Below are 13,934 nucleotides of genomic sequence, written 5' to 3' on the forward strand. Positions count from 1 at the left end.
GACCTGATGTTTGTGAGTGGATTTCCAACTCAACTCGATTTCTTTACTGTCAAGCACCTCTCTCTTCTTTGTAGTGCTTCTCTGGGTTGTAGTATTTTACTTGTATGATTTTCACATTGAGAGGCTCTATGAGGTAAAGCTGACTGCAGAGTGCTTGCTATGTGATACAGGCGAAGGAGTAACAGATACCATTCCAGGTGTAACTTGCTGAACACTCACAGACCTTGTAAGGTAGGGCTGTCCTTGCTGCCACTTCCAGGTGGAGAAACTGTGAACAGTGAGAAGGGACCACAGCGACGGGGACAGAAGGCCCCTCACCCCTCCTGCCCTCAGGGTGATCAAAGAAAGGAGACAGCTCAGATGGTTGCTTTGACACGCGGCATGCGGTGCACACACAGGCGGCCGCGGCTTTCATCTGTGTTTATTTTCCTTTCATATAAAAGTTACAGGTTTGAAATGTCCTTAGGAAGATGCCACGATCAGCCAGTTAGTCTAGTCGGGGATATATTACAATGTAATAACACTGGGAGGCGGTGGGGGGAAGCGCTGCTTAGAATCAGGGTTTAATTCGGACCTGGTGCATGCCTGCCTTCACCCTGACCCACTCACACCCGCAGGGAACCGAATCCTCCCGAGGGTGTCTTTGTGATACAGGCTGGCTTGTACACCTGACTTGGCCCCTAAGCCAGACAAACCACACAGCCAGGCTGGCAGCGCCCAGAGCCAGGGAAGGGTCTCCAGGAGGTGGAGGTAAGGAACCCTGAGCCCAATAAGTTAAAACGCACACTGCACCTGCTGCCCTCACGCAGGGGGGCCACCTGGCCCACCTGCACGGCGTGCCCGATCTGCTCTGAAGTGAGGGGTGGCAAAGCTCCCCCCGCCCCAGCTCACCGCTATGGGAACCACAGTCCACACGGTTCCTCGGCTCTGAGCCACGGGGGCCCGGCTCCGCACACGCGGCAGCATCAGCAGAGCTGGCCAGGCCGGGAGGGAGGTGGGAGGGAGGCTGAAATGAGAGGACTCAAAAAAGCGAGAACAAACCAAAACCCAACCCCACACACAGTACTGTTCATAAACAGCGACTCTACACACACACTCCTTAAATAATAAAGTGACGCGTTCAGCCCAAGGATCGCTGCTGAGGGGTCGTAGCTGACATTTCAGACTCCTCCCCTCTGTGTACAGGACAGATGGCTTCTCAGTAAAAACTGTTCAGAAGCCCACGAAGGACTCAGAGTGACAGGGCTGTTTCTTTAAATAGTCAACAGAGATTGCTTCCACTCTTTTCGTTCTGTTGAAACTGGGCTAAGCCTGGATCTAGCCTGCTGTTTGCCCGAGTCCCAAACCCAGGAACAGTGGGCACTCAGTGATGTGAAACTAATCAGGAGGGGGGTGGCCTGCCCGCACACCTAGGCCTGGCTGGCTCAGAGTCCGGTGGGCGCCTCTGTGTGGAGCAGCCACTGACCTTGCCTCGGATTGTCAGCCTCAGCAGCGAGAGTGGCTTAGGGGGAAGCGCAGGGTAAAAGAGCACCTGCCCCTGAAGACGCTGTGCCTGGCAGGTGGGTCTCTGCAGCCGGGACCCTGTCCTCCCATGGGAGAGCCGGCAGAAAGGGCTGAAGAGCAGCCCGTCTGGCCCCAGCAGGCTGGGGACAAGGCGGGAGGGGAGCCCGCAGGAGCTGGAGTTTAAGGCACACGGCAATCGACAAAGGCGGGGCCGCTGGCCCACCCTCCCCTCTCTGAAGGGACTCACCAACAGCACCGCCCCACTTAGCTGGAGTGATCCTTGTGGAGTCACAGCCTGCCTGCCCAGCTCCACAGTGCCCGGGGCAGGGGGAGACGAAGGGGCGAAACAGGACTGACATGGCTGCTGCTCAGGCCCGGTGAGGGCGGGCTGGTACCGTGAGCAGAGCCCCAGCTCCGGGCTGCTGAGGGGGCCCCTGTCGTACCTTTCCAGGCCAGGTGAGCAGCACCCCCTCTTCTGCTGAAAAAGCAGCGCGTGGGGAGTGAGAGGAGGCTGTCCGGTCTCCCCGCTCACCTGCAGGTCCCGTCACCCACAGTCACCGGGCGGGCAGCCCCAGCCCGCGGGCCCCTGCCCGTGCGTCACAACAGCAGACTCAGACAGTGCCCCTGTCCCTCAGCCTGCTGACCGCGTGCTCTGCAGCTCCTGGGCTTGGGGAGGGGACACAGGCAGAGCGGAAGATGGTACGAAAAGAGAACCCCAACCAAACCCACACCGCTGGGTCACGGCTCGGCCGTGAGAGCTGCCTGTGGCTCCGCCGTGGCGGGGGTTCTGCTGCTGTGCAGGATGGAGCCGGCCATGGGCTCCAGACGCCTGCCTGGCACGGCAGGGGCCCGCCCGGGCTGCCACCGCCGCACCGGTCCGAGCCCCTCCAGCCTCGGAGTGGCCCTGCGCCTCTCCCGGGCCACCACCGCCGCACAGGTCCGAGCCCCTCCAGCCTCGGAGCGGCCCTGCGCCTCCTGGGCGCTCTCCTCACCCGCGGCAGCTGCCCCTAGGTCTTCTCTTCTCTGTCTGTCTTCCTCCTCGCGATGTTCCTGGGCTTGATTTTCAGAGAGAGTTCCCATAGGGCCTCCTCGGCCAGGTGGTCACTGAAGTCATTGAAGAAGTTGATGATGTCGTCGTTTCTCCGGATGTCATAGTGCCTGGGGGAGGAGGGGGCGGCCATGAGGGCCACACAGCCCTGGGACCCCCACCGCCCCAGCGAATGCACGGGGCAGGCGTGCCCCCGCTGGCCCTCAGAGCTCGGGGCTCCCCCTGCCCCTCGGGGCGGCCACACTCACGCCTGCTGGAAGCACCGCATGCTGTCCAGGATGTTGAACTGCTGCCAGCGTTTGGAGAAGTTCACCTTCCCGTCGATGTAGTCTGGGTTCCCCAGGTGGACGAAGGTGAGGTCCTGCAGGATGAGCCCCCTGGGAGACAGGCAAGCTGGTGAGCACCCTGGGGCGGCTCAGAAGGCAGCAGGTCTATGGGCTGGCGCTCCACGAGCGTGTCTGGGTGCTTGTGCTGCTTCTGGCAGGAACTCCTGCCTCCCAGGCTCTGTGGCTCCAGAAAGGTGGGCTCAGGCCTGCCTGCTACATAGGGAGCCCCGCAACCCCTGTGCTGGCCCAGCAGAGCCACAGTCCACCACGTGCAAGTAACAGGGACGGGAGAACAGAACCCCCAAACTCGGTGGTGGGGGGGTGTCAATCCCCTGGGTTATCGGGCACGGTCACGTGCTTTCACACAGAGGGCGTGAAGCCACCTGACGAGGGGCGGGGCAGTTTCCCCAGCGGGGAAGGCACAGCCTGCAGCTGCCCACAGAGCTGGGGTGGGACGGAGGCAAGGAGGGGGCTGTGAGCTATAAGAGCTGCGTTTCTGAGGGTGCAGGCCTGAGGGACGTGCCCCTGGATACTCGGCCTCAGGTCACTGCGGAGTCTCCTGTCCCTCTCCTGGAAGTCCCCGCTGTCCACTACCATACTAAGGAATCTGACGTGCACAAGAAACCCACTTAGCTCTGATTTTTCCTGCTGTTTCCCAAGCACAAGTGCCATGGATTCTTTTTGGTGAAAACGCCTACCCTCGTCCCGGCCCACAGGGGGACCTGTCCAGAGCTGCCTCAGCCAGGTACTCCCAGGGTCCCTGGGGAGACTGGAGGGACCTCGGGCTGCTGTGAGGTGCAGCCAGGCCCGGGGCAGCTGAGCAGAGCACGGTGCCACACGCCTGTCCACACGAGCACCCGCACATGCTCAGGGACGGGGTGGAGGAGCAGCGGGACGTGGCGGGTGGGCGGAGCGAGCCCTTGCCACTGGACCCTCACTCATCTCCACCGTCTAACAAGGAGCACGTTTTAAGTTAGGTACAAGCACAGCGCCCAGGTTGGAAACCTTTCCCCGCAGGTTTGTCTGTGGGGCAGCGAGCGAAGGGACCCCGAGGGAGGCTGTACTCACAGGTATGGGATGCAGGGCGGCTCCACCTCTGAGAGGGCAGCCCGGTAGGCGCGGAAGGACGACGAGCTGTCGATCAGCGTGCAATACTCAGCCAAGCCCTGGCGGGAGAAGGCGCCATCCGTGAGCGTGGCGACACCACCGAGCGCTGACCCAGAGCCAGGCCCCACTGCCCGGCCGCAGGCAGGCCAGGCCTGCTATGGACACAGGGCTGCTGCTTGGCTGCGCTCAGCGCCGTAGGCCGGGATGTGCTGCTCCCCCCGACCCCCCGAGCCCCCTGGGGGCTCTACACTCAAGGAAGAGCCCACCGGGGAGGGCGGTGACCTCGCTGCTCTGCACGCTGGGCAGGCTGTGCCCCCTCACCTGTCATGTGCCTCTCACCTTGACGTGTCACCTCTTCCAGGAAGCCTTCCCTGCCTTCTCAGGCCCTCTTATGTGTTTCTGGAGCAGCTAGGGGGAATGTCCCACTTCTCCAGACACCACTGTTTCATAACTGTCCCTTTATATTGTCGGGAGACGACTCCCAGGGAGCCCGGCCAACACCCAGCCCTGTGGGCCTTGCCTCCCTTCCCCAGGAACAGCTCTCATGCCAGGATGAGGGTGCCCCAGGACTCCTGTAATGTGGCCACACTGGCCTCTGTCCCCTCTGATGGGAATTCCCCTCCCTTCCCAGGACGCGCCTACTCCGGTCTCAGGGTGACCAGCACCTCCTCGGGGCCTCCCGGATCCCAGGGTGGTCTGGGCCACTCGGTCACGTTTGCTCAGCAGCTCGTCCTTCTCCCTGGAGCACTCCACCCGACAGCAGGTCTAGCCTGGTCACGGGGCCCCTGCGCCTCACACGCCCGCCCGCAGCAGCCCCTGGGGAAGCGGGGCCTGGGCACGGCTCTGTGGGGCGGGCGACCCGGGCACTGCCTCCCGCACCCACAGGGCCCAGTGAGTGGAGACTAGGCAGCACCCACCCACCTCTGAGGTCTGCTTCTGCCACTCCAGCCTGCGGATGGGGGCCGAGTCCAGTGCCGAGAGGATGGCCAGGTAGGAGTTGAAGTTGTTCAGCTTCCGTAAGTGCTGCAGGGAGGGGGAGGCGGCTGTGAGGGAGGGCGGGGATGGGCGGGAGGTCGCCTCTTTGGATGAGGCCCCAAGTTACCTTCATGATCTTGATGAACTTCAAGAGCAGCCGTTCCCTGTCTTGGGCCTTTTCTTGCAACATGATTATCGATCGGACCCTGCGCAGACCGAGGGGAGAAGGACACTGAGTGACTGGTCTCCCTCCGGGCCCCTGGCTGGTCCTCAGAGTTGGGCATGGGAGGTGGGTGCCTGCACCCACTGGCCACGAGCCTCTGCCAACCAGGGGGCCAGTGCTGAACTCCAGGATGGGGACCTCTGACCCCACGGATGTGGGCGTTCCTGGTGAGCCTGACCCCGAGCACCAGGGCAGCTGGAAACACCCTGTGACCGGCCTCAGGATCAGCTTGGGGGGGGGGGCGGTTAAGGGGTCACCGTGCAGGCCACGAGGGAGGCCACCTCTCAGAACCTCAGCTGCAGCCTAAGGCCAGGCCTGCAGGAGGACCTCACGGTGGCCTCGACCCGTGCCACCCAGAGGATGTGCCCCCCTCGTCTGACCCGTCGGGGCACCGGCACTGAGTCTGCCTTGAGGAGCGTGGCAGACTCCTAGGTAGGACCTGGGGTGTGTCTGGAGCCCCCAGTGCCCAGAGAGGGGCAGCTGGTGGCGGCACTCAGGGCTCTGTGGACCAGAAACCGCCTGGGTCTCTGCGAGGCAGCTATACCAAGTGCGTGCTGAGGAGCGAGAGGCTTCTAGGGGAACGGAGGGGAGCAGGCCGAGGGGGAGAGGCCCCACTTTCCCCAGCATGCTGTCTTCAGAGCGCTTGAAAAGTCCCAGACGCTCCCTGGTGCTGGCGATGGGCTGTGTGTGGGTCGGGACGAGCCTGCCTGGCCACCATGCCCTGACCATCCTCTGTCGGGGCCGAGAGGCTGTGGGCACCCCGAGTCCCACTGTGGGTCCAGTGGCTCTGCTGCATTACATCGTAAACGCTCTGTGGTGTTTCACCCTGCTCTAAGAAGTTAAGGCTGAATAAAGTATTAACACAGCCACTCCTTCACTGTTCTTCAGGCAGTCAGTGTGCCGATCAGCCCTGGGGCCACAGGGCCGTGAGCAGTGCAGGATGGCAAAGCCAAGACAATCCCCTGCCGCCATGGATGGCAGACATTACTAATCAGTCCTGGCCGAGTCCTCAACTGGTCCCCAGGGGGCCCTTCTCGATGTGCAGAACACGCTCTGTCCTGCCCTGCCTCTGGGTCACAGTGAACGCTCACAGGTCTCCAGAAGGAGTGGGGAGGGATGAAAGGGCAGCCCTTTCCCCCTAGCCACAGGCGCTCTGCAAAGGCACCACGGGCCCGGCAGGAGGGTCCGCGCCGAGGCTCGTCTCACCAGTAGGACATGTTGTTGAAGTGCTCCGTGAACTGGGTCAGGTTCGGGCTCTTCTCCTCGTTCTGCTCTTTGGCCCAAAGCAAAACCTCAGGAATCTGAAAAAGCAGAGGGACCAGCTAGAACCCGGGCCCTCTGGCTCTGCTGAGAGCGGCGGCTCGTTTCACTTGGGGATGAGCAGCGGCGCTCACCCGGGCCAGGGACGCCCCCCACCCCTCGGAACGGCTGTACCTCTATTTTATAAAAGAGCTCGGCGTCTAGCAGAGTCAGCTGCTCGGCTATTTCATGGCTGTGGAAGTCGTGCAAGGTCCCGGGCCTGGAAGATAGAGGCACTAGATGAGCGGTCTGGACGGCATGGTGGGGGCCTCCCTGCAGGCCTCAGGAACTCGACCTGTTCCACAGCCACACAGAGACCGAGATGCCGCCGAGGAGGTGACGCACCAGCAGACCCCCACGGCGCGGGGGAGGGGCAGGTGGCAGGCTGGAACCTGTACAGATTCTCAGAGTGGTCACGGTGGCACAGGGGCTTTTGAGAATTACTGGTAACAGTTGCTGTATTAGCACCAGAAAGAACTCGGTGCTGCCCACAGCCTGAAAGGCACTCCTGCCCCCTATCCTGGGAAACCCACAAATGCCCTACCACCCCACTTCCTGTTAAAATGGGATGGCCCACACATCACCACCCTGGAAGAGACACCCAGCCTGGGGGACCCCCGTGGCTGGCCCTGAGGCACCCTGTCACAGGCCCGGTCAGAACTGCACGTAGGCCATGGGGCTGGGAAAGGGGTGCGCTGAGTGAAACGGGAGTGGTGGCTGCTAGCACCTCTCCGCTGGGGGCGCCCAGAGCAGCTGGGCACACCGTGGGGGCTCACCTGGCTGCCACGCCCCGGGCCGCCAGGGGCTGGTCAGAGTTGGTGCACCGGAGCAGCTTCTTCTGGTCGACCTTGTCCAGAATGTTCTTGCGGAGCACACGCGCCAGGCTGAGCTCCCCGCTGCGCACCAGGCGGAAGACCAGCTCCATCAGCAGCTTCAGGATCTCTTCCGTCAGCTCCACCAGGCTAGAGCCCCAAGGGCCATGCGGGGCGGCGCAAGAGGCAAATGTAAGGAGAGGGCTGCCAGCACCAGTCCTGAAGCCCCCAAGACCCCGAGGGCCACGGGACACCCCGCAGCAGAGCTGGGTAACTGCTGGTGGGAAGGGAGCAACAGAGGGTCTCGGGGTGGCTGCCTGTACCCTGCACCCTGCCGGCAGAGCCCCCGTGGTGGCAGGTAACTGCCGTCCTCTCGGGGGATGCTCAGAGGCACTGCACAAGCATGAGGGGCCATGCTGGGCCTGGGCTTGGAGACAAACGCTGCCCCAGAGGAGCTCCGGGCCCCATGGGGATGATAGGTCAGGAAGCCGTCTGGGCTCTGCAGACCGGACCCCCCCGATCCAGGACCTCCCTGTGCTTCCTCCTCACACAGTGTGTCCCACCCCCACCCCGCGGTCACTGAGGGGACTCCCCAGCAGAAGGTCACCTTCCTGAGGGCAGGGCTGGGGGTGCTCTCTGGACCCAGGAAAGGAACCTTGTGCTCTGTGATTGTTAAACGAAGGGAAATGGCCAAGCGCCACTCAGTGGAGCAGGGACAGATGCGGAGGGCGGGAGAAGGTCCCCCCCAACGCTGGTGGCCGAGGGCACTGCCCCCACGAGGAAGTCAGAGCCGACTAGGTCTGAGGGGCCAGGTCATCCTCCCGGGGCTCGTGCTGAAGCTGGCAGGAGCGAGCCATCCAGGACCCCAGGCAGGGCGGTGGGCAGGTGATCCAGGAGACGCGGGCAAAAATGTGATGGGAGGCTCAGGTCTCTGGGGAAGACCCCGACACCGGCGGCCTGCCCTCCCGCAAACAAGACTCACCAGAGCTCGTCTACCACCCGCACCAGCACGAAGAATGTGTTCTTGCTCACACGCTTCTTGAATGTGTCGGCAAATGGAGAGAACTTCTCGTACTTGGAGCCTGAGTTAAAGAAACAGCCGTCCTCGCGGGCAGGGGTGGGGACGTGAGGGGAGGGCCGCCCTACTCCGGACCCCTTCCTGAGCGAACCCTGGGAACATGGGGAGGGCAGAGGCCTGTGCGGGGCGGCAGGCCTGCGACGGGGGTCAGCCCACACCTATTTGACCCTGAGGACTGCTCTTGACCACCAGCCTCTCCTGCCTGCAGAGCTGTCCCCTGCATGTCCAGGCCTGCCTCTCTGCCGGGGTGGACCCAAGGTCCCTGTGACGCACTGACATGTGGCGCCTCCTGGGCTCAGGCAGAGGAAAGCAGTTCCCTGGGGGAGGTGCACAGCCCGGCGGGGCAGGTCACTCTGTCATCCATCCCCAGGCCTTTCCCCAGCTCCGGAGACCCATTGCCCTGGGGCGTCAAGGCTTCTCGCTGCCTTCCTGGGTTCACTGTCTCCGGGCCCTTCTCGGCTCCCTCCCACCTGCTCTCTGGAAATGCGCTCGGGAGGGAGTCACAGACCAGGGGCCGTGCCGGTGCCTGCTATGCCAGGGCTCACCAGCCAGCTGCGCCCAGGGTCTTGGTGCTGTGACTTGTCCACTGAGACGCCTGAAGTGGCCATGCAGGGTATATGCTGAGAAGCCGGGTCTGGGAGGCCTGGGCATGGGTGCATTCCCTCCACACTGCCATACGGGTCCCATGACCCTCTCTGAACCTCGCTTTCCCTAATTAGACACAGTGTGAAATAGTATCAGGGCACTGCCTTACAGTGACAATAAGTACATAAAACACTATCAGAGCCGAGTGAGGTCACCCATGCAGCGCTCTGCACAACAGCTGACACCAGGGGGGTCTCAGCAGGTGTGAGTCACTCTCATCACTGAGCCAGGACTGCGGCCACTGCAGGTGTGAGGCTGGAGGGCAGGAAGTCTGTGCATGGGCCGTCCAGTTCTGAGGGCCCGGGGCCCCGAGGTGGGTCACAGAGGAGACGGAGGCTGGGTGGGGGACGCCTGGGCACGGGAGGGCGGGGAGAGCTGAAAGGACTCAGGCCTGCCCGCCCAGGGCTGGGCTGTCCAGCAGGTGGCAGCCACGGGCTGTGATGCAGGACGAGGCCAGGAGGGGACCCACTCCTGGGATAGGAGCTGCAGGTCAGCCTCAGCAGGAGGGGCAAGGCTGGATCCGAGAAAGAGATAACCGAGCAGGTCCCTGGTGGCCTCGGGTCTTCCTTGGCCACTGCCGGGGGCGTCATCTCTGAAAGGGCGAGCCCGCGGGGTGGGCACTGGCTGCGGCATGGACACCGAGCTTCTGTCCCCTGCTGGGCCTGCTGGCAGGTGGAGAAACTGGACCTGCCCCGGGGTTGTTCCCTGGAGTCCTAATGCCCTTGTGGAGAGACTGGACCTGCCCCGGGGTTGTTCCCTGGAGTCCTAATGCTCTCGCGTCCCGTGCACGTTGTACCTGTCACGCCCGGGGCTCAGTGACCTGGATCCCCTGGGGCCCACACACTCCCTCCCTCAGGGTGCATCGTGCTCAGTCATGTCCAACTGTGTGACCCCACGGACTGCAGCCCTCCAGGCTCCTCTGTCCATGGGATTCTCCAGGCCAGAACACTGGAGTGGGTTGCCATTCCCTTCTCCAGGGGATCTTCCGGACCCAGGGGTAGAACCCGTGTTTCCTGCATTGGCAGGTGGGTTCTTTACTGCTAGCACCACCTGGGAAACCCCTCAGGGTCTATCAGGTCCTTTTGGCTCAGAATCACCCAGTGATCACAATGGCCACCAGGCAGCACCCTCTGTTCCAAGCACATCACGTAACGTCACTTGGCCCTCTCAAGACAGAATGAGGCTCAAAGGAGCCTGGCCTGAGGCCCCAAGCCGGGACATGCAGAGCTGGGCTGGGCACTGCGCCCCCTGTGAAGGGCTCTGTGAAGGAGGTGGGCGCGCGAGGATATCTGTACTGCAGCTTCTTGATGAGCTCCTCGGGCGTGATGAAGGTCCTGTAGGTGGTCAGGAAGGCCTCGCAGTACAACACCAGATCTGGAGGGAGGAACGAGGAGCGGGTCAGCCGGCCTGCTGCTGGTGTGGGCGCCGACCGGCAGCACGCCTGCTACAGGACGTGCTCCCCTCTGACCGGACGCCGAGGGCCTCTCGTTTGCCCAAAGACTTGATGATTCGAGTCTTAACCATCACGGGTAGAGAACACAATTCAGACCCATCAGCAGGGTTCTGGAGCTCAGTGACAGGTAACGCTGAAGGGTGGCAGGGCCCAGGAGTCTCCCCACAGTGAGGCTGAGGCAAAGGCCTGGGGCTTTGCCTGGCACCCCGCTGGACACTCCCAGGTGCAGGCTCTAGTGCCAGGGGAGGGAGGGGCCCACTAGGAGGAGCTTGGCCCGGCGGCCAGGTGGGACTCGGGCTGGCTGCTCCCACCCAACACCTCTCCTTCCCTAAAGTTTAGAGGGGCTGGTTCTCATCGGGGATTCCCAGACTTTCCAGATTCACAACAGCCCCTTTATTCACAGCTGTGACACACCCTAACTAGGCAGTCTCTGAAACTGAGGAAAAAATCGGGGAGTTTTAAATGAAGGTCCCTCCTGGAGACAAAGGACCTGATCAAGCTGGTGAACTTCAGGTTAGCCTGTGTTGGAGCTAAGGTTTGAGTCCGGATTTGGCTCCCAAGTCTGTGGTCCTCCCCATGAGGCTATGGCCCTCCCCGTGAGGCTGACCTGTAATCCTCCCCATGAAGCTATGGCCTTCCCTGTGAGGCTCACCTGCGGTCCTCCCCAGGAGGCTGATCGGTGGTCCTCCCTGTGAGGCTGAGTGTGCACTTGCTGGACACAGACCACTGTCTGCTGTCTTCTCTCATCCCTCCCCCAACTCGCTGGGGGGAGGCCCCGAGGACCCCTTCTCCAGCTGAGCAGCCCCACCTGGTCAAGCCTTGGCTCCTGTCCCCTGCCCTCCCTGATCACCCCCAGGACGAGGGGAGAAGCCCCCCCTGCATCCATGTCTGGGGCATGCTAGGGAGGCCCGGCCGGTGGAGTAGTGACCTGAGCGGGGCTCAGGGCGGGGGCCACAGTGGGGTCAGTGGCACTGGGCTTGGGCTCCCTCCTGGGCTCCAAGCACAACCCCCCCCCCCCCCCCCCGCCGACACTACCCGACTCCTGTTAAGACTGGGCTTCTGTTCAGAGAGGGATGAGGAAGCAGAGGTGGGCCGAGCACCAGCCAAGAACTCCTTCTGAAAGCAGGGGTCTGCGGCTGCGCCGAGCCCGGGACCTCCAGCTGGCCCCTGCCTGAGGAGTTTGCCACGGCCCAGGGCCGTTAACTCAGTGTCCACACCAGGGACAAATGCCTGGAACCTCAAAACCCCTCCAAGGAGAAGAGCGCACGAAGTCCCCGGGGGCAGCAGGGCCGCCTCCCCAGGCAGAGTCAGCACCGGCTGGAAGGTCTCGAGCCGCCCTGCCCGCTGGGCTCCCTCTGGCCTGGGCCGCAGCCCCCGGCACCTGGCAGGTCAGCAGCTTCCTGCTAAAAGCCGAGGTCTGAAGCTGGCCCCTGTCCAGCCTCTCTCTGCAAGCTGGGGTGGAGCTCTGGCCGGTGCAGCAGGCGTGGGGGAGGGGGCACTGCAGGGGCTGTCCCGGGGATGCAGAGACCTCCCCCAAGCACTTCCTATGTGCCAGGCGTGTTTCATCTCAGCTCATGCAACCTTCACACCCACAGGGCGCCTAACTGCTTCACGAAGCCGAGTCAGCTGAGGTCGGGCAGGGGCTAGCGGCTGCCTGCCAGGGTTCAAACCCAGGGTCTCCAGGACTGTGCAGTGCTCGGGTCAGAAAAAACCCACAGGGCAACAGCATGGCTGCAGAGAGTCTGCGGGAGCCATTTCTTCTTTTTCTCTATTTTTCAAATTTTCAGCAGTGCAAACAATTACTCTGGTACTGATTTCCTAATTTAAAATTTTCCATCTGGGCGACATACTTGGGGAAACCTGCTGTCAAGACGCGAGGACCAGGTCGAGTACAGACATGAAATTGGGGGGTTAGGGTTTCAAGACCGAGGTTTTTAAATTCCTCCACTCCCTACTTTAACACTGCTGTTCCGTCATCTTTCTGACAATTTAAAAAACATAAAAAGGTAATGGATGTGGGGGGAGGAGGGCCTAGCTGTGGGCCTGTGTGCATGGCCCCTCCTGCCCGACCAAGGTCATGGGCGCTGGCCTCACAGCCGCCCCCCCGCCCCAAACTGGAAAGACTGAGCCTTCGCCAGCAGACAGACAGGGCCTGCTTCTCCAGCCCTCCCAAAGGACCAGGGCGGGAATGGGGTGTCTCTGTGCTGAGGGCGGGGAGCCCCGCTCAGTGCCGGTACCGCTGCAGTGGGACTGGACAGAGTGTCTGCCCACAAAGCTCCCAGAGGAAAAGAGATGCAGCCCAGTGCGGCCGTCAGGGCCAAACATCAGGAAAATTAGAAAACGCTCCCCGTCCGTCAGCATGGCTTCGCTGCCGTGGCAGGCATGTTGTTGCTCAGGCCCTGTCTGTGCAGTGCCTGCAGGTGCTGAGCTCTGCCCTGGAAACTCGCCCCCTGACAAGGCCGGGGGCCCGCTACCTGCACACAAAGCACCCACTCAGAGAAAGAGTCGGGGCATACAGGCGCTGGCTTTGCATGCGGGTCACCTGTTCCCCAGTGGCATTCACTGCAGGACCGCAGCTCCGACCCGCTCAGTGCTGGAGGAGTGGGGAGGGGAGGGAGCAGAGCCGTGGCTTAGCGGGACCCCTCGCCCCCGCCATCGGCGAGCTCTGCACGGGGCAGCCGTACCTTTCCTGTCCGTTTCCGTGGCGTGGACGAGGAGGATGTCGCCTGACCCTCCACGGACGTCTGGCCCGTCGTCGCCCTGCAGGAGCACAGCAGAGGAGGGTGTGGGGCAGAGTACAGCCGTGAGAGTCGGTTTAGGGACGAGCTGACAAACCCCTCAGGTCCTCGCGGCACCCCCATGCTCCGGGAGCGGCCCAGCCTAGCTGCAGAGGCCGGGGTGCTCATCCAACCCGCACGCTCCACAGACGGCACCAGGCACTGAGGACACTGCTGGGTTGGGGACCTGGCTCCCAACAGGTCTCCAGCCCATGGGTCAGAGAGGGGAGGAGGGGGCAGGGGAGCCCATGGGGAGGCAGCCAGGACCGGAGGGTGCGGGACGAGGGTCCAGATGGCAGGCTGCTTCCTCCAGAGCTGCAGCAAGCTGCTGAACCCACACCTGCTCTCTGGGGGAGGGACACACGTTCTTCCCGGGAGCCCTTAGAGGAGTGAGATATGTCACAAAGATGCTGAGTTATAGCCAGTGTGGCTTATACTGACCGCAGCCTGTCTATTAAGGGAAAAGTCTTGTTTTCCTAAGAGCAAATGGAGGCGTTCACCCATAAACCTGGTCTGGAGCCAAGAAAGAGCTGTCACAGGCCCAGGAGGCCCAGGCTGCGCCCTGTAATTCTGAAGGAGACTGCCCGGTGCGCGCCTCCGCGTGTCTCCAGCACTCGCTCTCAGAGACGCGGCTTCCTCTCTAGGGCAGGCTTTAACCCTGGAGCCCAGAGTCCCAGGAGCATCCTGG

At 62.6% G+C, this 13,934-nt stretch overlaps 1 protein-coding gene across 7 annotated transcripts in view; it reads right to left on the bottom strand.

The window, feature by feature from the left end:
- Window positions 362-13,934, bottom strand: part of RAPGEF1 (Rap guanine nucleotide exchange factor 1) — a 136,371-nt gene continuing 122,798 nt past the window's right edge. For all 7 annotated transcript variants that reach the window (XM_018056024.1, XM_018056030.1, XM_018056025.1 and 4 more), the window contains 11 exons: window positions 13,154-13,229; window positions 10,306-10,390; window positions 8,276-8,368; window positions 7,258-7,443; window positions 6,617-6,701; window positions 6,389-6,483; window positions 5,087-5,165; window positions 4,906-5,007; window positions 3,946-4,043; window positions 2,800-2,928; window positions 362-2,661 (listed from right to left, as the gene is read on the bottom strand). In XM_018056024.1, the coding sequence (XP_017911513.1) occupies window positions 2,511-2,661; window positions 2,800-2,928; window positions 3,946-4,043; window positions 4,906-5,007; window positions 5,087-5,165; window positions 6,389-6,483; window positions 6,617-6,701; window positions 7,258-7,443; window positions 8,276-8,368; window positions 10,306-10,390; window positions 13,154-13,229 (1,179 nt within the window). In that variant the 3' untranslated portion in view covers window positions 362-2,510. The remainder of the gene's footprint in view (window positions 2,662-2,799; window positions 2,929-3,945; window positions 4,044-4,905; window positions 5,008-5,086; window positions 5,166-6,388; window positions 6,484-6,616; window positions 6,702-7,257; window positions 7,444-8,275; window positions 8,369-10,305; window positions 10,391-13,153; window positions 13,230-13,934) is intronic.

The sequence above is a fragment of the Capra hircus genome, chromosome 11 (assembly GCF_001704415.2).
Source record: "Capra hircus breed San Clemente chromosome 11, ASM170441v1, whole genome shotgun sequence".
Classification (NCBI taxonomy): domain Eukaryota; kingdom Metazoa; phylum Chordata; class Mammalia; order Artiodactyla; family Bovidae; genus Capra; species Capra hircus.